The sequence below is a fragment of the Hemiscyllium ocellatum genome, chromosome 28 (assembly GCF_020745735.1).
Source record: "Hemiscyllium ocellatum isolate sHemOce1 chromosome 28, sHemOce1.pat.X.cur, whole genome shotgun sequence".
NCBI lineage: Eukaryota > Metazoa > Chordata > Chondrichthyes > Orectolobiformes > Hemiscylliidae > Hemiscyllium > Hemiscyllium ocellatum.
This window is the reverse complement of record NC_083428.1, coordinates 14,912,313-14,939,137: the sequence shown is the minus strand read 5'-3', so window position 1 is coordinate 14,939,137 and position 26,825 is coordinate 14,912,313. Positions and strand designations below refer to the sequence as shown.

Here is a 26,825-nt window from a genome sequence, read left to right as displayed (position 1 = left end):
GCCGCAACATGACCTCCCAACTCCTAGCTGAAAATGTGTTGCTGGAAAAGCGCAGCAGGTCAGGCAGCGTCCAAGGGGCAGGAGATTCGACGTTTCGGGCGTAAGTCCTTCTTCAGGAATCAGGGCTTCAGGGCTTATGCCCGAAACGTCAAATCTCCTGCCCCTTGGATGCTGCCTGACCTGCTGCGCTTTTCCAGCAACACATTTTCAGCTCTGATCTCCAGCATCTGCAGTTCTGACTTTCTCCTCCCAACTCCTAAACAATAATAGAGACTCAGGAGATGGACAACGCACAACTGAGCAGAAGGGTGCAATGGTAAAGTAGCAGATTCAGATAAACCAAAGTCTTTTATAAACGTGCACATGGAAATTTATAGGTGGGGGTGGTGGTGAGAGATATGTCAGTGTGGAAAAGACGGAGGGGCATGCGATTTTGAACAGTCTGCGGGTGGCAGCTGGTACACTCCACGGTCATTTTCAAACCATAACACAACGAAAGTGCTCCACGGTTAGACTTTGGACTGAATTTAAGGTGCAGCCAGTACCGGGTGCAACCGCTGATTGCGGAGGTTTGGAGAAACTTTGCGGTCACTTTCTTCAAAAGTTTTGCATTTCAAGCTTTAAGGGAAAGCGAGGAGGAAAAGGCATCGTTTTGGTTTGGCTGAGTGGGCTGTAGGTTTAACCATTCAGCTCGAACTGAACTTTCTGTCCACTCAGGAGCATCCTGCGTTTGTGCCAATTCCTGACGTCAGATGTCTTTCCCCTCCATAACATTTTGGATTGGGATAAGAGCGAACTAAAGGTTCGTTAACTCATTCATGCAGTTGTTTGTGTATGTGTGTGTGTGCGGGCAAAGGTAGAGGACAAAGACAGTGGGTTCCGCCAGCGAGCAGAAAGCAACTCCTGTTCAGTTGCAACGTGTGAATTTCAGCCGTGGTCCCATTCCTGGTGAAAGTGACCGGGAGAGAGAGAGAGAGAGAGGAAAGCACAGTCAACCAAGGGAAAAAAAATATTCCAACATTAGTCCGTGAGGCATTGCAGATCGGGACAGGTACTTAAGATTCCGGAAGAACTGGAAATTCAGGTTGCAGCTCAGTTTTTTTTGTGAGTGTGTGTTTGCTGTTGTTGTTAATGCGCGATCTTAAATAGTTTGTTCCTACTCCCTGTTCTTTTTAACCCTCTTGTTTTCTTCGTATCCCTATCGAAATAGCTCCGGAAAACCCAGAGAGGATTGTAAACCTTTCCGTCTCAGGATGTTTGAAAAAAGGATTGTTCTGATCCTGGTGGATGTCCTGTGTGTGATTGTGGGTAAGTGTCTCTCTCCCTGTGGGTGGGTGTGTTTTTTTTGTGTGTACAGTTCATAACAATTTACTGAGAGGTTTGCTGGTGATTTTGAATTTTTATTTGCGGAAAATATCGCTTTCTTTTCCCGCCCCAGAGACTCGTTGTAATTTATTTGAATATGCACGGCGTGACTTTAATTTTGAGGATTTGCTAAGTTTTTTTTGGGGGGGGGGAAGCTCTGCGTAAGGGTACATGCAGAGAGTGAGTTGGGAGGAAGGATAAACATCAGGTAACTAAAACTGATGGAAACCCTGTTTCTACATTCCAATCTTTTCCTTGAAACACAAGGGGAGTGCGGTATAGGCGGATCCACGTCTTAGTTAAAGGCACACTCACAGACTTCTACAGTGCTGTAGAATATATATTTGTAAAAATTCATTGGTGTAGGAAGATTTTTATTTGTTTGAGGGTTGCAATGGGTGGAGAGATTATCCGTAGTACCCGAGCTGGATTTTATACCTTTCTAAACTGTGACAGTTTAATGATTTGTATTTGGTGAAATTCCAACAGGTTTATTTGGAAGCACTTGCTTTCATAGCACTGCTCCTTCATCAGGTGGTTGTTGTTACACTCCACAACACCTAGTGTTGTGTGATTTTTAATTTTTGTGACAATTTAAAGCACTGTAATGTTGGATGACTCTGACTGTTGGGACACTGCCTTTAAGTTGTTTTAATGTTGCTGACACGTTGAATTCAATTTCCCAATGATGACTTTAAGTACGTCTGTGGCTGCTAAGTGCTTTGGGATGGTTTGAAGTGGCCTTTTTTTTAACTGCCCTTTTTGGTTGGCAAGTCTTGGTCCAGGTTTGTGTTGTGACCCCTGCCCCTCAAGCAGGTGGAGTCAAGAAACCCCCTTCACCACCACCCCCCTCCCACCCACTCGATAACAGTAATGGACATCGCCCCTCACCCCAAAGCAACCTCCTCCCTCACAATTTTCACTCTGGGGTCTTCCATGAAGTAGAGTTGCATTGGGAAATGTTTTGGAGGGCGCTATGATTTTTTAAAAAATTCATGGAACTTGAGGGTTGCTGACTGAGCCAGTATTCATTGACCATTTGGAGTTGTCCTTGAGAGGTGCTGGTGAGTTTGCTCCTTGAACTGTTGTAGTCTATTTACTGTCTGTAAACCCACGATGCCATTAGAGAGTGTTCTCACATTTTGACCCAGTGGCACTGAAGGAACGACGATATTTTTCCAAGTCGGGGTGGAGAGTGGCTTGGAAGGGAACTTGCGGGTGATAGTGTTTCATGTATCTGCTGCCCTTGTCCTTCTAGATGATGGTGGTTGTGAGTTTGTAAGGTGCTGTCTTACAGGCTGTTGCTTGACTAGTCTGTGACAGCTCTCCCAGTTCCTGCACCAGCGCCAGATGCCAGTAAGAAGGACTTTGTAGAGTTCACAACAGGGTTGTGTTTCCCACTGTCATTCTACTGCCTCAGTTGATGCCTGGTGATCAATCTGCTTTCAATCCAATTTTTCTTTCCAGCAAATGTTACAACTGAATGGCTTTCCAGACCATTTGAGAGTAGTTAAGTGTCAACAATATTACTGTAGGTCTGGAGTCAAACTGAAGCCAGACCAGGTAAGGAAGAAGGGTTCCTTTTGTTAAAGAGAAGGAAACCGCAATTTAGTTGTAACAAATGCTAGAAAGGCAAAAAAAAATGGAATTGGATGAATTGTCTGGCATCAACTAAAGCACCAGAACTGACAATGGCAAATTTAGCTCTGTTGACCCTGTAAAGACCATAAGACCAAGGAGTGGAAGTAAGGCCATTCGGCCCATTGAGTCCACTCCGCCATTCAATCATGGCTGATGGGCATTTCAACTCCACTTACCAGCGTTCTCCCTGTAGCCCTTAATTCCTCGAGGTCTGGTGACAAGACTTGTCTGCACTGGAGTGTCATGTCATAAACTCTAATACAAAGAAAAGAAGATATTGCCAGTGTATTTAGCAGGTCTGCCAGCATCTGTGGTGGGTTTTCTGAAAGCTCCTAAATGATTAAAGTTGGCCTTAAAAGAAGCAAAGGAATTTCAGCCCAGTGAGAGACATGGCCAGTTTATGTTGCCTGTGCTCATTGTTCTTCTCAAGATAATGGTGAGCTGGGCTCTCCAGTTACTGCATACCACACAGTGTAGGTACTCCCATAACATTGTTAAGTAGGGAGCTGGAGGGCTTGATCTGGAACCAAGTAAAGAATAGAAAAGTTTGAATAATCTGTGATGTTGGGTCATGCCCCTGCTGTCCTTGCCCTTCTCAGTGGTGGAAGTCATTAGTTAGGGTGACATGTTGATACGTGGTTATAATGCACCCATATGTAATGTATGTTGCTGCCATAGTGACAAATTGGCTACTAGTGAAGTAGATTGTATTGCTGTGGATGGTTCTAAACTTTGAGTGCCATTTATAGCTGCACCACTCAGGCGGAATTTTCCACCATTATTCCTGACTTGGGCCTTTTTAATTTAGTCTATTTTCCTTTTTTGTGGCATTTTGGATTTTTGCCTGAAGCTGGAGCAGATCAGCCAATAATAATACTTAATAGTAGCCACAACTATTTAAATGTGTTTTCAATAATATTTAAGTAGTAATATTAGGACCAGGATTTCAAACCCATCTGCAATGCTCAACCAATGACATTAGTCTAGGGTTAGCAGAATGCATAATAATTTCTGCCCTTTTTGAATACAAATTTTAATAAAAGTCTAGTTCTGTGCTCAGACACAATCAGGTTTGAGTCTTATTATCTTGAAATGACCGAGTTAAACTTGGGTTCAGCTATCACAGTGCAATTGTTGATGAGTATAGAATTGCAGATGTAAATGGCCCAAAGATTGGGAGGTTTTCCTGCTGGGAGTGAAGAAGTTTGAATTTGTGCAGAATGGGGTTGAGATTTGAGGTTAATGACATACTTTTGGTGAAGTTATGTCTTTTAGTTGGTTGTACTGCTGGATCTCAGGAAGAGCTGCTTGCCACACAGTTTGCTGGAAGTAGAAACCTCTATCAAGGCCAATCCTGATGTGTCTTGCACAAAGTGATTTGAAGGAAGGTCTTCAGGAAAGTGTTTTTTATTCTCAAGTAGTCCCACCACTCAACACTTATTCTTTTAAGAGTTTATCTGTACACGTAGTCAAGTTCAATTAGATACTACTGGGGCCAAAGATTAAAATGCACACAATCAGCTTAACTCACATAGTGTAGGATTGGGAACATTTAATTTTTGGTGTTGTAGAAGTTTCATGTGTTAGCCTAGTGTGTATATTATTCACTAAAGGCCTCCATTAGCACAAAGTAGCAAGGCCAACTCTAGTTCAACTCTATTTTATCTATTGCCATAATTAGATTTATAATTGTCTTATGGTGCATGGTAGTGTCATTTCCTCTGGGCCAAAAGTTTGAATTCAGGACCACCTGCCATAAGCGATGGTCATAACATGTCCAAACAGATTAATAACTATATTTAGACTTGTATTGATATCAAACTGAAATTATTAAGTTGTATTTGAGCCACTGAAGTCTGCAGTTTAACTAATGACTTATTAGCACAGTTTAATGTAATGAAACACCTCGGTGGGTTTCACAGGAAAATCATGAAACAAAGTATGATGCTATGTGATGTATGTAGAAACCAGTTCAGATGACCAAAAGCTAGGTGAAAGAGGTAGGTTTTAAGAAGTATCTTAAAGGAGCAAAGCAAAGAGAGTGGTGGGGAGGGGAATTCAAGAGGCTGAGCCAAAGGCTTCTCAATGCATAGGCACCAATGTGGAGCATTACAATTACAAGAGGTCCAACTTAGAGAAGGAAAGGGATGTAAGGTTATCAGGGTTGGGATTGGTGTGTGGTTTGTCCAGTATATGGAATAAATCAGATCATCCATGATCTTATTGAATGGCAGTTCAGGCTTGAGGGGCCAAAGTGCCTACTTAACCTAATTCATGTGTGCGTTTGCACAGATAAGGGGATTGGGAAGAGACAAGACCAAAGATAGATTTGCAAATGAGGATGGAAAATTTTAAAATTGTTCAATCACTCAAACTTCAGGGTTTCAGGTTAATGATCGTAAAATTTGTTTGTAGCAAGAGGAAATTTGGGTGGTCAGGTTTATGGTGATAATTCAAGTTCGCAGTCATTCTGATCTTTTTCATGAAACCACATTGAGAATCAGTTCAGCAACTGCTCATTAAGGCAACTTGTATGTTGTGTGTTAGAGAAGTCAGCTACTTAAAATATTAATTAAATATAGACATTTATAGTAGTTTGACATTTTTATCTGCTGTTTCAAAACTTTTATAACTTCAGAATGTGAAACTGCAGCTCAGATCATGACTTTTTAAGTGAAAAATATTTGACAAGTTGAGATGATGCTGAAACCATTTTTAGAGGAATGCAAGATTCTGAAAAAGTTTGAAATGTAAATGATTTAAAATAAACAGCAAGTTAGATACCATTCGATGACCTATTTCAATGGCTGGCATTAACACATCAGTACAGTGTTTACAATATGTTTACACCTTAGCTTGAACTGCAACTCTCCCAGGGCTTGTATAAAGCACAACTCATCTGGTTTCAGGTATGAACAGTCTGCCAATGCCAGTGATTATACATTGTATATATTTTAGGGAGCACAGCAAAAACAAGTATATGCTGACTTTTAAGTTGACACCCAAGTAAATAAACTTCAGAAGTACCATGGGGTTTTAAAATTCCACTCAGTACCTTTTAATTAGATTTGAGATTGTGGCACTGCACTTCATGCTGTAGTTAAATCCTGCCTCCACAATCATTTGCAGCCACTTCTCTTCAATCTCAAAGAGGGGTTTGATTTCTGAATTATACTGAAAGTTTAAAATCTCTTCAGAGTTGACACTGCTTCACCCCATAAATGCTAAGCATGTAGAGTAGAAGCATGCTGCAGTGTTATGTCTCACTGCAGAGTTGCATTATACCTTTTAATGGGCATGCTTTTTTTCATCATATGACCCAATGGTATAAAAATCTGTCTCCGTCTTACTGACCTCCGTTCGCTTGCAGCATGCCGTGCTGAGGGAACTTTCTACAGTGCAGGGCTTGAACCCAAATATGCAAGTGCCTGTGGTATAATGAACTTGCATAGATACAAGGAGGTGTAATATAGGTTTGTCACATACTGCAGTACTAAATTACCCTCATCCCCTTGATATGAAAGCTCACACCAATACAACAGTATGATTGTGGCAGATCACTAGTACATCAGTAACCGCAATGTGTAGGGTTTCGCATCGCATAGTGGTCATGTCTCAAGTTCACATGCTGGAAGATAAAGTATTAAACTTTTGCTGCGGCCTTTCCCTTTTAAAAGATTTTCAGCATTTGTTTTGTGCGCTCAGCATTTTCTTTTAGAGTTCCCTTGCATTCATTCTTTCTTTTTATCAAGTCTAAGGGTTGATGCCAGTTATTCTTGACTTGTAAAGAGTACTTGTATGAGCATGCCTCTGATCATGAGGTACTATCATATTATCACTCATAGGCAAATTCATTGTGGTATTACGTGTCCACATATTGAGAACAAAATACAATTAACATTAAATTAATTTACTTCTCTTTGAGGAAAAAACACTAACTGACTCACTCTTGCTGGTTGTTTTAGACCAATGTAATTTAACACAAAACACGTGCACAATGACGCCAGATGTTAGACATCCAAGCAGCTGTAGTAAGCAACATTAAAATGACAACAATACACCTTTTTTAATGTAACTCATCCTTCTTCAACAATAATAATGCTGATATGTACTGTATTATGGGGCAAACACCACAGCATCAAACTTGTATTTCTGTTTTTCTTTTGATGTGGTGAGTGGCGTATGTATTTGTTTCTTATATTGCAGAGTAACTACACTTCAAATGTACTGCTATGTCTGTGAAGCACCTTGGGATGTCCAGTTGTTATGAAAAATGTAATACCCATGCAAGTCTTTGTTTTTCTCTCTTCCTGGCGATTATGCAGTTCACGAGAGTGTGGTGCTGGAAAAGCACAGCAGGTCAACAGCATCCAAGAAGCAGCTAATTGATGTTTTGGGCATAAGCACCTCATTAGGAATGAGGCTTCTGGACCAGGGGGCTGAGAGATAAATGGGAGGTGGGGGTGGGGAGGGGAGGGGGGGGGAGGAAAGTAGTTGAGAATGCAATAGACAAATCTGCTCCACACTCCTCTCCGACCTATCACCTTCTCCCCCACATTCATATACCTATCGCATTTGATTAGATTCCCCACACTCCTTCGGCCCAACAAGTCCACACCGACCCTCCGAAGAGTAATCCATCCAGACCCGTTCCCTCTGATTAACATACCTAACGTTATGGGCAATTTAGCACCGCCAATTCACCTGACCTGCACATCTTTGGATTGTCGGAGGAAGCCGGAGCACCCAAAGGAAACCCACGCGGACATGGGGAGAATGTGCAAACTCCACACCAGACAATTACCCAACACTGGAATGGAACCTGGATCCCTGGTGCTGTGAAGCAGCAGTGCTAACCACTGAGCCACTGTGCTACCTCACCATGCATTCTCGGCCTATCTTCCCTACTCCCAGCCCCCCCCCCCCATTTATCTTTCAGCCCCACAGCCCAGAAGGCTCATTCCTGATGTAGAGCTTATGCCCGAAATGTCGATTCTCCTGCTCCTCGGATGCTGTCCGGCTTGCTGTGCCTTCCCAGCACCACAGTCCCGACTCTGATCTCCAGCATCTGCAGCCCTCACTTTGTCCCTATTGTGCAGTTCATGTTTGTTTTGTGCAAAGTTGATTTCCTTCCTCTTTTCTTACTGTCGGTAAGGTTTTCTTTGTGGGTGCCCTGTATTGTTCAGATTGGTAGAATTGCTGCCCTGAGTGGCACAAAGCCTTGTGCACATTTTTAATCAGCGTAGTAACTTGTGTTATATTTGGTCACACCATCTTCCTGGTTAGAGAAGAATAAATCGACCCTTTGTCCTTGCATCTCATCCATCTTCAACGTGCTGACAGTAAGACTGAGCCCATGTGGAGAACAGCCAATTAGATGAGGTACAGAAAGTTGGCTCGTGCCCATGGAACTGTTCTGCTGGATGAGTGCACACATCAACAAGAAATTTAATTTCTGGTTGGCAGTTCACCTTCCCTGACATTCTGTTTCAGTATTAGAGAGCAGTTGACTAATTATAAGCACTTTTCTCTCGCTCTCGCTTGTTGTCTCCCTTTTAAACAACAGTTTTCTGTTGTCACAGAAAGAAGTTTTGCCAACATACGGAAGAGTTGGGTCTGCTAGCCCCACTGTATTTAACAATGGTTAGTGTTTGTTCGTCAGAGTAGAATGGAGACAGTTTTACTTGGATACTTTCATATACAGACAGATCAAAAAGGGCACTGTGTTTGAGATTGCATTGAGATGTTAAGAAAGTTCGCTTTTGCCATCGAGGTCCTAGATTTTAAGATTCCTTCTTTCTTTAGCCACTGGAACACCATGAAACTGTTTGTGTCTGCATGTATGCTTGAATTCTCCCAAAGTGAGAGATGTCGACACTGAAGAAAGAAAGAAACATTTCTCTTGTTGTTGTCAGGGTCCACACAGCTTGGTGTCCCACAGAACACTCTGTGCAAATGATCTTGAGGTTCATTTGTAATGCTTGCTTTGAGTGAGATTTTAAAGCTGTGAATTTCTGTCCATTAGGAAATTGTTTCTGATCTACCCTTTATAAAAACTTAACGGCTGGAATTCACTGTGATGGAGCAGCATTTAAATCCTGGAATGCTACTCTGTACACTCTTCAATGTTTCTGAGACTCAACCAGTTAAAAACTTTAAAAATAAGAATAGCAGATTCTTGATAGGCCGGGGCATTCAAAGTAGGTAGGTAGACTTGAGATGCAGACTGAAAATGTGTTGCTGGAAAAGCGCAACAGGTCAGGCAGCATCCAAGGAAAGGGAGAATCGACGTTTCGGGCATAAGCCCTTCTTCATTCCTGAAGAAGGGCTCTCTGGCCCGAAACGTCGATTCTCCTGTTCCTTGGATGCTGCCTGACCTGCTGCGCTTTTCCAGCAACACATTTTCAGCTCTGATCTCCAGCATCTGCAGTCCTCACTTTCTCCTTGAGATGCAGACTGACCATGTACTAATTTGATAGTGGTACAGACTTGAGGCTAAAATGGCAATACTTCGATTTCTGTAATCATCTTGCTAAGTAGTAACTTAACTGCTGACTAGAGTTTCTAGTAATGTTCATGTGCATTAATATGAATTGTTCACTCATGTCCTGGGTGGGGTTGGGAACTGATAGAAGAAAATATAATCACTTTCATCAGTAGCTTCTAATATTCCATTGACAGATGCTATAAATTCCATTATGAATTAGATGACAAAAGCAAGGTGTTTTGATAGTCAGCCTCAGCTGTGGCTGCTGTCAGCAAAACCTGGAGTGCAGCTTTTCTAATTGTCTGGGTAAATGGTAGTGAGTTAGGGGGATCCTCATGGAGAAGTAGGTGAAAGTGAGTACTCCAGATGCTGGAGATTAGAGTCAAGATTAGAGTGTTGCTGGAAAAGCACAGCAGGTCAGGTAATATCTGAGGAGCAGGGAAAAAAATCGACGTTTCAGCCGAAAGCACTTAATCAGGAATCCTAATGAAGGGCTTTTGCCCAAAACGTCAATTTTTTTTTTTCATTTTCCTGCTCCTTGGATGCTGCCTGACCTGCTGTGCTTTTCCAGCACCACACTAATCCTTTTAGAGAACCCTTGGGCTGCATACAAATAACTGAATGCACTTTATGGTCGTACATGAATTCCACTGTCTCCAAAAGCAAACTTCCTAAAGTGGATTAATGATTTATGTTCAGTGAGTAGAATAAGGTTTGACACGAGGTTGTGTGGTTTAATATGGGCTTGCTTAACTTAGAAGCCAACAAGCACAGTTGATTTCCTTTTTGAAAAATTGTACTCTATTTTGATATCATAGAGGGAATATGGCAGTTATTTTAATGGCAGTCATGTTAAAGCTCCTCTCAATTGCTGACTTCCAGATTGAACCAGCCATTAATCTTGGTGTGGCGTGGTTGCATGACCAATCAAATTGGGCAGCAGTAACCCAAGGCTATGGTCCCCAAGCGCGCAGTAACTGTTCCGTGGGGGACATGGTGAATGAATGGAAAGATGGTGGTAATGTAACTAGGCCAACAATCCAGAAGGCCTGGTGACCCACCACTGGAGCAGTTGGAATTTTCAACTCCGTTAATAAATGTAGGAAGGTTTGGAATTTGGCCCCCCTCTAAATAATGGTGCCACAAAACTTTAAAAATTCGTTGTCCTTTAGAGAAGGAAATCTGCCACCTTTCCTCAGTCTGTCCTACTTGTGACTTCAGATTCTCCTGGCTATTCTCCAGGACTGAATGAGGATTGACAACAAATGTTGGCCTTGCCGGCAATGTTCACATTCCATCAAAGTGTTTTAAGCGTGTCATGTTGGTGAAGAAAGCCTGGGGAGGGAGGGGTGGTGGTGGCAGTTGTGCGGAGGCGGAGGGAAGTATAGGAACCAAGTTGGGCCAGTGTAGGCCCAAAGTTTCCTTCAGAAATTTATGTATATGCATTAGCTCACAAGGAAACTTCAAAGTGTACTTTGGCTTGTGTACAGCCCTGGCTGCTGTTGCTGTTTGTTTAGTTGGCTGACATGGATGAACTTGTCCTTCTGCAGCTTCACCCTCAGATTAGAGTTACAAACTGGGTTGACATCAGAGCCAGGCATATCCATTTGAAGAGGACCTGGTCCATTTGGGTTAGGTGTCCCTGCCACTTGCAATTTGAAATTGCAGTAAACCAGCTCAACGCGGAAACTAAGAGTAATAAATCCCTTTTTCCGTTTTAATTGCCCTTTAATGTTTGACAGAAAACAGGCAAGAGGAGTTAAAATCAAGCCCTTATTACTACCTGTCCTCAATTTTGCGTTCCTAAATTTTTTTATAGTTGGCCTATATTTACTTTGTGACAAATATAATATTTTGTGCATTAATACTTTAATGGGTCTCGTGGAAATCTGGTATAAAATGTCTTTCTTCTCATTACACTATTTGCATAACTTTGAAAGATGTCACTATGTGTCAATGACCTTACTGTGTGTATTTGGAATAAAATAACTAGCATTTGTTCTGCTGTTGTTACTGTGAACCTAACAGTTGTTCACTGCACTGAGTCAATTCTTCACACTGAATTCCCTCTCTTTTGATCGTTCTGCTGTTTCACAATGTGGTTTTTCTGCTGGTATAATCTAATTACACCATATATATATTCATCTGAGAGTTGTCTGAGCTTGTGCAGGGTGCTTGTGCTGTAGCAACTTGACCTATGATTCAAACAGGAACAGACCATTGCCATTTTAACTGGAAAGGAATTGCTGAAAATCTAACTGTGTGAAATTCTTAATGAAGTCACGAATGTATTTGTGACTGAGCGACCTGATTTTAAAGTCACTGCGCAAAGTACTTTTTATGAACAGTGGATCCTAGGATAGAGAATCACATTGGAATGTAGCTGTGACTTTTCCTCTTGACTCAGGTGATAAAGAAGCTTCGATGATTGATTGAATTATTGAGATCAGTTCAATACTAGTTGCCACAAGCAGCAACCTTTTAAGAAGGAACTTGATTTTCTAGAGTGATTTACGTGCTTTCTGTAAATCAGTTTCTCTCGGACAGGGAATTATTTCTAAAAGCATTTTGAAAACTCTGGAAACACGGTAACCTTTCGGTGCTCAGGAAAGTCAGAACATCAGTTTTTTTTCTTGTGGTTTGAGTGTGAAGTATTGATCATGACAGGGAGAAATCCATTTCTGTTCTTACAGCAAATGAGATCCTCCATGATCACCTGAGAAGTCGTTGGAGTTATTGTTTAACATCCAAATATGATATTACCTAGTCGTAATGTCATGAAGTAACAGTGTAGGTATCCCAGGAGTTATGATATTCTGACCTTGATAAAGAGGGCTGCAGATCTGGCACATTTTTATTTCTTGAAAGTGTCCAAATAATGATCTGTACATGAACTCATTTTGCAAAGAGAAACTGATGTTCATGACCTCCTTTTTCCTTTCTATGTGTATGCAAATTAATAATACATGACTCAGTCTGTAAGTTGCAACAACGTGTTTACCCAATTTGTATGGAACTCCAAATATACAGGCGCTTTTCACCAAATTATATGGTTAATGAGGGTTAGAGTTCCAGCAACAGATTCTGAGACCCAGCAAAAACATCAGCCATTTGAATCATTCCATTTTCAATAGAGTGGCAACAGCATGCATTTATATGGGTCCACACAACCAGCTATGTTATAATAATCAGTCAATGTTAGTGATATAAGGACAGGTCTGGCAGCATCTACGGAAAGAAATTTGAGTTAATGTTTCACGTCTAGTGAACCTTCCTTTTGTGATGTTGGTTGAAGGATACTGATTGGCCAGGGCAACAGGGAAAATGCCCATGCTCCTCTTTGAAATTGTGCTTTGGGAGCCTCTCTGTTGGTCTAAAGAAAGAAAATAGGGCATTTATGGTTTAACATAAAAACATAGAAACCAGGAGATTATTTGGCCCTTTGTACCTGCATTACTATTCAAAATGACCATGGCTGATCATCTAATTCACTGCCCTGTTCGAGTTTTCTTCTCATATCCTCCTGATCCCTTTAGTTCTAAGAACTTTAACTAACTCCTTCTTAACAGCATTCAGTGTTTTGACCTCAACTACTTTCTGTCACAGAGAATTCCATGGGCTCCCTGAGTGAAGAAAATTCTCTTCATCTCTGTTCTAAATGACCTCCTTGTATCTTTACACTGTGACCTTTGGTTCTGGGTTCCCCAGTCATGAGAAACATCTTGCTATGTTAACGCTATGTAGTCCTACTGGAATTTTATAAGTTTCCATGAGCTCTTTTTTTCCTCCATCCTTCTCTCCCCCCCCCCCCCCCCATCTGGTTTCACATCTCATTTGAAAAGCAATATGTCCTGCAATGCAACACCCTCAGTCCTGAAACTGAAGTGTTAGCCTGGATTGTGTTTTTAAGTCATGAGAGTGCAATATGTGTTAATGATCTTCTGATCCCAGAGGTGAAAGTATTACCCACTGAGCCACTGCTGATGAAATTGCAGTAACTTTGTGGGATCTTTGAAATTTTCTCTTTTGGCAGACTTCAATAAATCTGGTAATTATGTTCTTTTTGAATTAAATTCTGGTTGTTTGAACAGGCAGTGATCTCGTATTTGTCCAGGGCTGGCAACAATACCAAAACTATCAATTGTGACTGTACAATCTTTCCCTGCTCTGCCGACTTAATACCTCTTTAATGAATTAGATATGGTCAGTCAGTTTTCTCTGGCTTAGACCAATTTTGGCAAGGATTCTTGTTCCAATTATCTTGCCAGGATAGGCAAATTATGTTGCTTTTTTCTTAAAACAAAACCAAAATATATCTAAAGTGACTTCTGAAACTGTTCTAAAAAAGGAGAGTGGTAGCCACGTGTTGCATCTTCACAGTGAGGAGCTCAAAGACTGACTTATATTTTGGAAAAAGTTAGTCTTTTTAGTGATAATTCCTGTTACAAGAACATACTAAAGTAATGGGCACACATTGGTTGGCAATAGAAAAAGAGGAAACATTTATTTACACAGAAAGTTAAGGTCTGAAATGCGCAGCCAAAATGGGTGATGGAAACATACCCAATAATGTGTTCAAAAGGAGATTGGACAAATATTTTTGACGGAAAGCACATGTACCACGTTATAGGGAGTGGAAGGAATTGGAAAGCTGTACCTGAGAGCTGGAATGAACACATTGGGCTGAATGTGCTCTTCACTGTTAAATTTCTCAGATAAGGTTTTCGGAGTTGGGAAGGGGATCTGACTTTTTTTCTTAATTTATTTCAACTTTTCTTTAGTTTGTTTTGTTTTCAAATGTTGATCATTCTGAATTTTGCGACTGACTGGAAAACGCGAGGGGAAATTGGTCAGCAATAAAGATCTGATTCAAGTGGGGCACTATTGTCCTGCGGTTGGAATGAGCTCAGTTCCACGTGTGCTGCATATTACAATCTGGATTACATTGCTACACCAATCTACAGTAAAAACAGTGCAGGACTATCTGTACCCCTTTAACAAAAGGTTTCTACCTGAATCAATAAGTGGTTCTGTTTGTGTTTATATTGTTCTGGTGGGGAGGACCATTGTTTACATATCCTGTGAATTTTTACTGGAATTCCTGTACTTGTTCTGGTTGACTCCATTTGAGTCATTGTAAAACTTTTTGAAAACCTTGCAGAAGCGTTTGAATATTAAGTGCAAGATTCCCACTGTTTGACCTCTCAGTTGCCAGGGATGCAGATTAATGTGAAGCTCTGATGCGAATCTCTTACTTTCAGCTGGAGATCAAAACTGCATCAGATAAGAAATTTAATCTTCAATCCTACACTAACTGACGCACATTGGGCTTTGTTGAGGTTGGCCCATAAAAATACAAATTCTGTGCAGCTTTTGACCGTTCTGTGAGTAGCTGAGGTAAAGGAAGGATCATTTTCACCTCTTCGCTGACATGCTCAACTGTTTAATGTTGAAGGAAGTTGCTATCAACCAACACCGATAAATTAACTTATCATTTTCGAATTGGTCACATCAGTGGTCATATCAGCACATCTTCCTGTCTATATATATATATATATATATATATATATATGTGTTTGCTGCTTCTCTTGCACGTTATTTGAGGGCTTGTATCTACAACTCTTTTTTTTAAATCATGTTCACATTCTGTCTGTATCTGAGTTTGGGAGTTTTCCATTTGAAATGGGAGCTTCCAATATGTATACGTTTTGATTGCTGGGTTTCCCTGTGGCAGTGAAGTGACACTGGAGTACACTACGCAGAATGGTTTCATTCTTTATTTTTAAAACAAAAACTCCCAACTCAGCTTTTTCTCTGGGGGAACAGTACAAAATAATGTTTGGAAGTTCAACTTTTTTCTTATTACTGCAAAATTCTAACATTTTTGGGATGCAAGTTAGAAGAGCATGTTTATTATGATGTTGGTCTCTGTGTCAGGTATTGAGTTGCAGTATAAGTTAAAGATTGATCTGATCTCCCACTGACTTTGACTTTGTTTACAGAATTGTTCTGCTGCTGTGCTTCAAGAAGGAATGTCAATATACCAATTGCTGCACACATCCTTTTCAAAAAAATCAATTCTTGCATTTTGATTAGCAACTTCCATGATCTGTAGACTGGCTCTAATGATCTGACAATGAAATATTTTTGAACATACTAACTGCTGTAGGAAATGTGCAACAAGTTGCACTCCACAAGCTCCCATAGTAAATGATAATGGCCAGATAATTTATTTTCAGTGGTGTCCATTTGAAGGATATGTCTTTTTGACCTGCAGGGTGAATTTCAAGTCAACATTGCTTCTACAAACAAACAACAAAGTTTGCACTTATGAAGCATCTTTCAAAATGCAAGAACTCAAAAGATTCTCAGCGGCCAGTTGCTTCTGAAGTGCACTCACTGTTGTAACACATCAGCTCTGATCTAATTGAATGGTGAGACTGGCTGGAGGGGCTAAATGACCGACTCCTGATTTCAATCTTTCTACAACAAATTGAAGCAACCAATTTACATGTAGCAAGCTCCTATAGACTAATGTATTAATGAACAGGTAACTTGTGTGATTTTGAAGGATAAATATTGACTAAGATTCAGATTTTTTTTTTATTGTCATGTACCCAAGTACTGGAGTATAGTGAAAAGTGTATAATGGCACCACATATGGGAACACCTTAGCTATAAAGGTACCTCCACTCCCTCCGCTCCAACCCCAACCTCACTATCAAATCGGCAGACAAGGGAGGCGCAGTGGTAGTTTGGCGCACTGATCTTTACACCGCTGAGGCTAACGCCAGCTCGCGGACACCTCCTCCTATTGCCCCCTTGACCATGAATTCCCCCCCCTCCCACCACTAAACCATCATCTCCCAGACCATCCATAACCTCGTCTCCTCGGGGGATCTCCCATCCACCACCTCCAACCTCATAGTCCCACACCCCACACCGCCCGTTTCTACCTACTGCCCAAAATCCACAAACCTGACTGCCCCGGCTGGCCCATTGTCTCAGCCTGCTTCTGCCCCACCAAACTCATCTCTGCATACCTCAACACGGTCCTGTCCCCTTTAGTCCAAGAACTCCCCACCTACGTTCGGGACACCGCCCACGGCCTCCTCCAACTCCATGATTTTCTCTTCCCCGGTCCCCAATGCCTTATCTTCACCATGGACATCCTGCCCTGTACACCTCCATTCCCCATCACGAAGGACTCAAAGCCCTCCGCTTCTTCCTTTCCCGCCATACTAACCAGTATCCTTCCACTGACACCCTCCTTCGACTGACTGAATTGGTCCTCACCCTGAACAACTTCTCTTTCCAATCCTCCCACTTCCTCCAAACCAAAGGAGTAGCCATGGGCACCCTCATGGGCCCCAGCTATGCCTGCCTTTTCCTAGGATATGCAGCTACACTGGCACCCCCCCCCCCCCACCTTTTCCTCCACTACATCGATGACTGTATTGGTGCTACCTCGTGCACCCATGAGGAGGTTGAGCAGTTCGTCCACTTTAATAACACTTTCCACCCCAACCTCAAATTTACTTGGACCGTCTCAGACTCCTCCCTCCCCTTCCTAGACCTCTCCATTTCTATCTCGGGCGACCGAATCAACACAGACATCTACTATAAACCGACCAACTCCCACAGCTACCTAGACTACACCTCCTCCCACCCTGCCCCCTGTTTAAAAACTCCATCCCATATTCCCAATTGCTTCGTCTCTGTCGCATCTGCTCCCAGGAGGTCCAGTTCCAATACCGAACAACCCAGATGGCCTCCTTCTTCAAAGACCGCAATTTCCCCCCAGACGTGATCGATGATGCCCTCCACCGCATCTCCTCCACTCCCCGCTCCTCCGCCCTTGAGCCTCGCCCCTCCAATCGCCACCAGGACAGAACCCCACTGGTTCTCACCTACCACCCCACCAACCTCCATATACAGCATATCATCCGTCGTCATTTCCGCCACCTCCAATCGGACCCCACCACCAGGGATATATTTCCCTCCCCTCCCTATCAGCGTTCCGAAAAGACCACTCCCTCCGTGACTCCTCGTCAGGTCCACGCCCCCCACCAACCCAACCTCCACTTCCAGCACCTTCCCCTGCAACTGCAAGAAATACAAAACTTGCACCATACTTCCCTCCAAGGCCCCAAGGGATCCTTCCATATCTGCCACAAATTCACCTGCACCTCCACACACATCATTTACTGCAACCGCTGCACCCAATGTGGCCTCCTCTGTATTAGGGAGACAGGCCGCCTACTTGCGGAACGTTTCAGAGAACACCTCTGGGACATCCGGATCAACCAACCCAACCACCCCGTGGCTCAACACTTCAACACCCCCTCCCACTCCGCCAAGGACATGTAGGTCCTTGGACTCCACCATCGCCAGACCATAGCAACATGACGCCTGGAGGAAGAGTGCCTCATCTTCCGCCTAGGAACCCTCCAACCACAAGGGATGAGCTCAGATTTCTCCAGTTTCCTCATTTCCCCTTCCCCTACCTTGTCTCAGTCCCAACCCTCAAACTCAGCACCACCTTCCTAACCTGCAATCTTCTTCCTGACCTCTCCGCCCCCACTCCCACTCCGGCCTATCACCCTCACCTTATCACCCTCGCCTTAACCTCCTTCTACCTATCGCATTTCCAACGCCCCTTCCCCATGTTCCTCCTCCCTACCTTTTATCTTAGCCTGCTTGGCACACTTTCCTCATTCCTGAAGAAGAGCTCATGCCCAAAACGCAATTCTCCTGCTCCTAGGATGCTGCCTGACCTGCTGCGCTTTTCCAGCAACACATTTTCACCTAGGTACAAAATTGCTTAAGTATAAAATAGTAAGGGAACAAAACTTTTAAAAAGTTAAGCATTACTTTCGTAAAATAAGCAGGAAAGTAAAGAAATAAGGTAATAGTTAACATTAAAGTCCTTCTTAATTTTAAATAGAAAAATAAAGGAATTAAGTTAAAAGATCAGCAGTCTTTGAGTCCTCTGCTTAGTTCACTCTCCAGAAGATCTCTGGTATCTGAGCTCGCTGCCAATACCAGGGCGGTCCCCGAGTTGAACCGCGAAGCTATCACTGCTGCTGAAGCTGTCACTTCCCTAGTCTTCCCCCTGGTGCCTCCTGAATATGTCTGAGCAGGATCCACTCTCACATTGAGATGCCAAGACACCACCATGAGCTACTGAGAGATCAGGCTGAGAGACACACAAGTTGTAGCACCATGAAGTAGTTCCCTTGCATTTTCAGTGTCATGGAATCTTTTATGTTGATGACTGAAGACAGAGAGCACTTCCAGCTGAGCCAAAGTCACTACTGTGCTGGAGTGTCAGCTGCCGGAGTAAGCCTTGAACCCACAATGTTCTGACTTTGTTGTATAGATGCTACTGCCTGAGCCACAGGCTGACCCAGTGTAGTTTGCAGCTTAGACCAATGTGATATGTGGAACCAATATGGTTGCACATGGCACACCAAAGGTCACATATCAAATGCAATGGATTTTTCCCATTTCACCAAACAATCTAAGAAAGAGAAGTATCTGAAAATTGACCTTTTAGTGTTGTTCAGTAACAGGGTAACTGCAGATGTTGGAGCTTGAGGCTGAAGATGAGCCAGATTGTGGCTGTGGTTGTTGAGCAATGGAGGTGGAATTCTGACTGAACAAAGTTTTATTGAATAGCTTCTTTTATTTACTTAAAGATTGCACTGCTCTGTTTCTTTTGATCAGAAGCTAAAATGGGTTTGTTTCCTCAGTTCAATTAACCGTGTCCATTTTGAGATTTTTTTTCCCTGTTGTACAGACGTTGTGTATGTGTACATATCTCTACATATGAAAAGGTCCAGAACTGTTGGGTTTGCTGTCATTGTACTTTCGACATCTGTTCTCTATTGTAAATTGTATTCATGCATGGCATTTGGTTGTATTCGTTTGGAAAACTTTAACTTCAAAGGGGGTTGATGAGTGTGGATTCTTTAAAATGTTAAAATACAAAACAGAGCTAACAGTTCATCCAAATTCTGGTAAATGTTCAGTTTTGCTGAAGGTTCGAGTAATATAAAATATTCAGTGCGGAGGGAGTGACATCTGCAGCAATTATTGACTTGTCAATTTTATTTGGAAATGATAGGACCTTAGGGCATGCTGCTCTGCGTGATTCTGCTGTGGGCATCTCATTAACTAGAAATATCTACTTTAGTTCAGGATAGGTTCAAGAAAATCTATTAAGCATAGACCTCAAATTTTTAAAAATGTACATTTTTGATTTATTAGTGTTACGTTTACCGAGGTGTAGTGAAAAGTTTTGTTTTGTGTGCAGTACAGGCAGACCACACCAAGCAAAGTGCGTAATGGTAATGGAACAGAGCAAGGAATGCAATGGTACAGCTGCAGAGAAGGTGCACAAACAGCCACATCAACATTCTTGCAATGATGTCTTGAAAAATGTCTGTGTTACAGAGAACGAGGTGCTGGATGTCTTAAAATACATAAAACTGGGTAAATCCTCAGCAGCTAATAGGGTGTACTCTAGAACTCTGTGGGAAGCTAGGGAAGTGACTGCTGGGCACCTTGCTGAGATCAATAGCTGCAGGCGAGGGTGCCAGAAGACTGGAAGTTGGCTAATGTGGTGCCATTACTTAAAGGTGATAAGGGAAAGCCAGGGATCTATAGACTGGTGAGCTTCACATAGCTGGTGGGCAAGTTGTTGGAGGGAATTCTGAAGGACAGGATTTGCATGAATTTGGAAAGGCAGAGACTGATTAGGGGTAGTCAGCATGGCTTTGAGAAATCCTGTCTCACTAACTTGATTCGGTAGTTTGAAGTCACAAAGGGAATTGATGAGGGCAGAATGATGTTCGTGATCTATATGGACGTCAGTAAGGCATTTGACAAGGTTCCTCATGGTAGTGTGGTTAGCAAGGTTAGATAACACAGAATAAAGGGAGAGCTAGCTATTTGTCTTCTACCTTTTGAGCCAGTTCTGTATTCAGAGTGTGGTGGTGGAGGGTTGCTTTTCAGACTAGAGGCCTGTGATCAGTAGTTTGCCACAAGGATCGGCGCTGGGTCGACTGATTTTCTTTTTATATAGCTAATTTGGATGTGAACATAAGAGGTATGGTTAGTAAGATTGTAGATGACAAGGACACAGCGGCACAGTGGTTAGCACTGTGGTCCCAGGTTCAAATCCAGTCTGTGTGGAGTTTGCATGTTGTCTCCTTGGGTTTCCTCCGGGTGCTCCGGTTTCCTCCCACTGTCCAAAGATGTGCAGATCAGGTGGATTGACCATGCTAAGTTGCCCATAGTGTTAGGTGCACTAGTCAGAGGGAAATGAGTCTGGGTGGGTTACTCTTCAGAGGGTCAGTGTTGGCTTGTTGGGCTGAAGGGCCTGTTTCCACACTGTAGGGAATCTAATCTAAATCATTATGAGAAGGGGGACAGTCATGCAGGACTGGGGGGTGTTAAATGCATGCAGTACACAAAACCAGGTAAATGTGCTTGTAGCGCAGATTGAAATTAGTGGGCGGCATGGTGGCACAGTGGTTAGCATTGCTATCTCACAGCGCCTAGCACTGCTGCCTCACAGCACCAGAGACCCTAGTTCATTTCCCGCCTCAGGTGACTCTCTGTGTGGAGTTTGCACATTCTGCCCGTGTCTGCGTGTGTTTCCTCCGGGTGCTCCGGTTTCCTCCCACAATCCAAAAATGTGCAGGTCAGGTGAATTGGCCATGCTAAATTGCCCGTAATGTTAGGTGAAGAGGTCAATGTAGGAGAATGGGTCTGGGTGGGTTGCGCTTTGGCAGGTCGGTGTGGACTTGTTGGGCCGAAGGGCCTGTTTCCACATTGTAAGTAATCTAATCTAACCTAATCTAATTAAAATTGGAGGTGTAGAGGACAATGGAGAAGGTTACCTCTGATTACAATGGAATCTTGATCAGATGGGCCAAAGAGTGCCAGATGAAGTTTAATTTATATAAGTGTGGTTTGCTACATTTTGGAATAGCAAATCAGGGCAGGACTTATACACTTCATGGTAAGGTTCTGGGTAGTGTTGCTGAACAAAGAGACCTTAGAGTGCAGGTTCATAGTTCGTTGAAAGTGGTTTTGAAGGTAGATAGAATAATAAAGAAGGCATTTGGGATGCTTGCCTTTACTGGTTAGTACATTGAGTGTAGGAGTTAAGAAGTCATGTTGTGGCTGGACCAGATATTAATTGAGCCACTATTGGAATACTGCACACAATTCTGGTCTCCATCATGTCTGAAGGATATTGTGAAACTTGAAAGGGTTCAGAAAAAAACTTACAAGGATGTTGCCAGGGTTGGAAAGTTTGAGTATTAGGAGAGGCTGGATAGACTGGAGCTATTTTCCCTGGAGCGTGGATGGGTGACCTCATAGAGATTGATAAAAACACAAAGGGAATGGAAAGGATAAATAGGCAGTCTTTCCCTCTGAGTGAGGGAGTCCAAAACTAGAGGATTTGGTTTAAGGTGAGAGGGGAAAGATTTAAGGGATGACATTTTCATGTAGGGGGTGGTGCGTGTATGGAATGAGCTGCCAGAGGAAGTGGTAGAGGTTGATACAATTGCAACATTTAAAAGGCATTTGGATGGGTATATGAATAGGAAGAGTTTGGAGAGATATGGACCAAGTACTGGCAAATGGGAATAGATTGCTTTAGGATATCTGGTTGACATGGATAAGTTGGACCGAAGGGCCTGTTTCAGTACTCTGACTGAGTAATTAACCAATTGTAGGGATATTCCAGTTTGTCTCCTTAGATGGAAGTTATAGATCTCTCTGCGCTGCTTTTAAGGAAGTGTAGGATGTTATCTCCAGTGGATTGACCAATATTTTCTCATCCATGGACATGTTGTCTGAACTTCATCACATTTTATTTTGGAGCTTGTTGTATGCAAATTGGCTGCCATGTTTTCTACATTAATTACAGCGACTGCACTTGCAAAATATTTCACCATTTGTGAAGTATTTGGGGTATTTTGTGGTTGGGAAAGAAGCTATATAATGCAAGTCCTTTTTTACTACTTTTAAATAGAATATATAAATCTTTAAAAGAAGTAAAGCTTCCAGGACAGGAGCAATAAGGGCCATTTACAAAAGGTGATTTTATGAAATCCTGAAATTTGAGTTCTTGCAATAGTATTTCAAAGCATGTATTCAAAATTTAATTCATGAATCTGAAAGCATGGTTCTTTGCATTTAACGTTTTAGCTTGAAAGCAGTTGTAATTGTTTCTTTTAAAAGTGTAATTAATGTTGATTATAATGACGACTGCCTCCCACCCCACTTACGAACACTTAATATTTGTGTTATGGGGCAAGAGCAGGGAAGTAGGCCAGTTCAAAATCCAAAAAAAAATCATCCCTGTTATAAATATTTAGTTGCTTCACCATTTTAATAAAATCTAAATATTTATATTAGCACAATTCTTCCCTACCCAACTGAATGCACTCATTTAGAATTAATTTTAATGCATATGTTTGCACCGGAACATGGGAATCACAGTCCCCACTGCTTATAGTGAGAGTGTTTGTTTGTGTACAGGAAATTGATCCTCTGTGTCATGGCCAGCATACACAGCAGCATTAACAAAGCTAAAAGTCATTAAGTTTAGTTTGTCTTGTGTGTAGCGTCTTGCATTGTCTATAACCATATCTGTTTTGTTCCATGAAAAACTCCATCCCATAATTTGAAATTATAGCCAAGACAATTTTAATGCGATTGAAAAAAAATTCAAAGAATGTGTCTTAAAGACTGCCGGATAGTGAACAATTAAAATTTTGATGCTGTTTTTGAATAATAGATCAATTTCCTTTAAGTTTTTTTTCTCTCTTCAATGTAAAATAAAAACAATGAAAAAATGCAATACATTTTAAGATCTTAGCTCCATTATGAAGGTATGGGCTGAATCATTGTGGGCTTGATAATCTCTTTACACGTTGTGTTTATGTGAAAGATTAAGGATGAGGTTTTAAATAAGTATACATATCAGCCAATAAAATCACTGCTATGCCTGAAATAACTGGAGCATGAAAGATAATGGAACCAGTAAATTTCATGTTATCTTTAATGCATATGTTGTTGTCCATTTTAAAAATAGATGTTTTAAGTGATGTGACTTTACAGACCTTTGTTTAGACGTACCCTTTGTTTTTTTATCCCTACAGTGTGGAAGCAGGTCATTAGACCCATTTGAGTCCACACTGACCCCCTGAAGAGCACCCACTCAGACTTAGCCCACCCCCATGCCTCACACTACATTTCCCACGGTTAACCCACATAACTGACACATCCCTGGACACTATGGACAATTTCGCATGGCCAGTCCACCTAACTTGCACATTGTTCGTCTGCGGGTGGAGACTGGAGCAGCTGGAGAAAAGGGATCTGCTGGGCCAACCAAATCAAAAGCAGTATACTCTTGATTGTGCAGTGCGACTTGGTTCCCAAAACCTAGTGGCGTCAGAAGCAGGAGAGTGTGACCAACTGAGTCTTGGCTACACCAAAGACAAAGTGTGCTAAATTTCTTTTCTTTTTCTCTTTGTCTTGCAATCAAGTCTGTAGATAGTCGAACAATGTGACGGAGGGTGGAGGAAGACAGCTGTGCAATTAGGTCATACAGCTTAGTTGAAATTTATTTTCCATCCCCTGGATTTAGTTAATTTACTTTTTTAAAAACTGACTGGGTAGAGTGATAGAGTGATAAAGGTGTATAACATGAAAACAGACCCTTCAGTCCAGCTGGTCCATATCAGCCAGCTATCCTAAAGCAATCTAGCCCTGTTTGCTCGCATTTGGCCCACATCCCTCTAAATCCTTCCCATTCATTTATCCATCCAGATGCCATTTTAAATGTTGTAATTGTACCAGCTTCCACCACTTCCTCTGGCAGCTCATTCCATACACACATCACACTCTGTGTGAAAAAATCGACCCTTCCATCCCTTTTAAAATTTTTCTCCTCTCACTTTAAACCCATGTCCTCTAGTTTTGGACTCTTTTCCTGCCCCCATCCCAGGGAAAAGACCTTGTCTATTTAACGTATCCATGCTTCTCATGATTTGAAAAACCTGTATAACGTCACCACTCTGCCACTCCAGGGAAAGTTGTCCCAGCCTATTCAGTCTCCCCATATAGCTCAAACCCTGCAGGTCAGTCAATAGGCCCTTGTGGCATAGCAGCAACATCAAGGCTAAGCAACTTACACACTCTTGTGAAACCAGAGGGATGATTCAAAGTTTTAACTTGTCATTTCTACCATATACAACTGATACAGAAAAAATGAGACTGCATTCCTCCAGGACCGAGGGTGCTACATGTTGCAAATTCTGGTCTTGAGAGACTGAATGCTCCGGTATCTTCTGCCATATGGCAGGAGGGAAAAGAGTTTGAGTGAGAGGTGTGTGGGGTCTTCCACAATGCTGTTAGCCTTTTTGGATGCAGCGTGTCATGTAAGTGTTTGTTACATGGACAGGTTGTTCCGCTATAACACACGTTTCGTCAGCATGAATTGGCTATAACTCAGTTGATGAATGGTGGATGGTGTTTGGATAATATGAGCTTTCTACTGTGTGGGTATAGTGCAATGTTCTATAGTGTGAAGTTGCAGATGAACACAACTGTCACATGACAGCAGAATAACTTGCATCCTGGAAAACACTTGGGTTTGTCCCAGCATTCCTAACTTCCCAAATGAAAAATGTGACCTGAAATAGTGTAAGAAAGTGATTCACAGGTAGATTTTTATTTGCAACTAAGCAAACCATTTATCACTTGTGCAAGTCCTCTGTTCATTCACACATTAAAGACCTCGATTAAATTGTTTTCCATTTGCAAACATTTGATTCAATTGGAGGAGATTGCTGTCCATGCACCAGACTGCCTTATTACTGCTGATGTAATCCATGGAGAAAGTGAGGACTGCAGATGCTGGAGATCAGAGCTGAAAATGCTGGAAAAGCGCAGCAGGTCAGGCAGCATCCAAGGAGCAGGAGAATTGACATTTCGGGTATGAGCCCTTCTTCAGAAATCCATGCCCACACTGGACTGGATTTGGCATTCCTGATGCAGGTCCCACCCACTGCTAGAAAAACTAGTGGCAGTCGCAACCCAAGTAATTGCCTGTCAGGCATCTTTTGTGGCTAGCCCCTGGTCTTCTTTGGGATTTATTTTGAGTTATGTCTCTATCAGCACACCTTTTAATTTCATAGCACATGTCCTGACACTAGAATGATCTTAAATTCCATCTTAATGATTAGATTAGATTCCCGACAGTGGAAACAGGTCCTTTGGTCCAACAAGTCCACACCAACCTTCTGAAGAGTAACCCAACCCCCACGACTAATGCACCTAACAACTATGGTCAATTTAGCATGGTCAATTCACCAGACCTGCACATCTTCGGACTGAGAGGAAACTGGTGTGCTCGAGGAAACCCACGCAGACACAGGGAGAATGTGCAAGCTCCACACAGACAGTCGCCCAAGGCTGGAATCGAACCTGGGACCCTGATGCTGTGAGGCAGCAGTGCTAACCACTGAGCCACAATGCTGCTCAGTGGTGAGCACGTGAAGCTTGATGTTCTAATGGGGGTATGCTGCTCTTTATAACCTCAGTTCAGCTCAGACAACAGCCAGATGCTATACTTGTTGGATTCTTCAACAAACATTCGCCACGCCTTGTTTCTTTCATTCTGAGGGATAACAAAAGCATTGTTGCATCAAATGAAAATACTTTGCTGGAGGGCCAAAACCGCATCATCCAGCGGTGAAAATCCCACCAGAGGGTCACTAAAGCAGTGCCACCTGAGTTGGTGGCTGCTGCTGGAACTACAGTGAGGCCTTCACCAGAGATTACTATAGGATCCCGACAGACAGGTGAGTTGAGGGAGGGATAGAGGGGGTTGCAGATGAGGTGGGGAAGGAGGGAAGTTGAATGCCAGGGCATTAGACCCGTTGTCACAACCTTGTGTCACCTACCATGATCAATTGCCAGCAACGCTTCAGTTCACCACCTCTCACTTTGACTCGCACTAATACATTAGACAAAGTTATGGGATGGTGTGGTCTGTGCTATTCTGAGAGGACAATCGCTTTAATGAAGCCCCTTCCTCTCATTAATCACAGCAATTTCAGAAAATAAAACCCGTTCAGTATAGTAGTTATGTGTAGACTTCATATGTCACATTTAAAGTGCTTGAGCTCTGACCTCCCAAACTTGAGTTGTGTTTAGGGCAAGAAAATGTTGAATATTCAGAATTGTACATCTCTGCATATTGCACTAAAATACTGTCTCTTGGTTTAGTTTCTTTTTA

The 26,825-nt window shown here is 42.3% G+C and overlaps 1 protein-coding gene across 5 annotated transcripts in view; it reads left to right on the top strand.

Moving 5' to 3' along the window:
- The first annotated feature begins 310 nt into the window (after positions 1-310).
- Positions 311-26,825, top strand: part of LOC132829026 (phospholipid phosphatase 2-like) — a 97,612-nt gene continuing 71,097 nt past the window's right edge. Inside the window, exons 1-2 of one of the 5 annotated variants that reach the window (XM_060846298.1) lie at positions 311-316; positions 1,211-1,308. In XM_060846298.1, coding sequence (XP_060702281.1) covers positions 1,254-1,308 — 55 coding nt within the window. In that variant the 5' untranslated portion in view covers positions 311-316; positions 1,211-1,253. Of the gene's footprint in view, positions 317-616; positions 803-834; positions 1,105-1,210; positions 1,309-26,825 lie in introns of those variants that run through there. The other 4 variants (XM_060846295.1, XM_060846296.1, XM_060846293.1 and 1 more) reach the window with 4 other exon arrangements.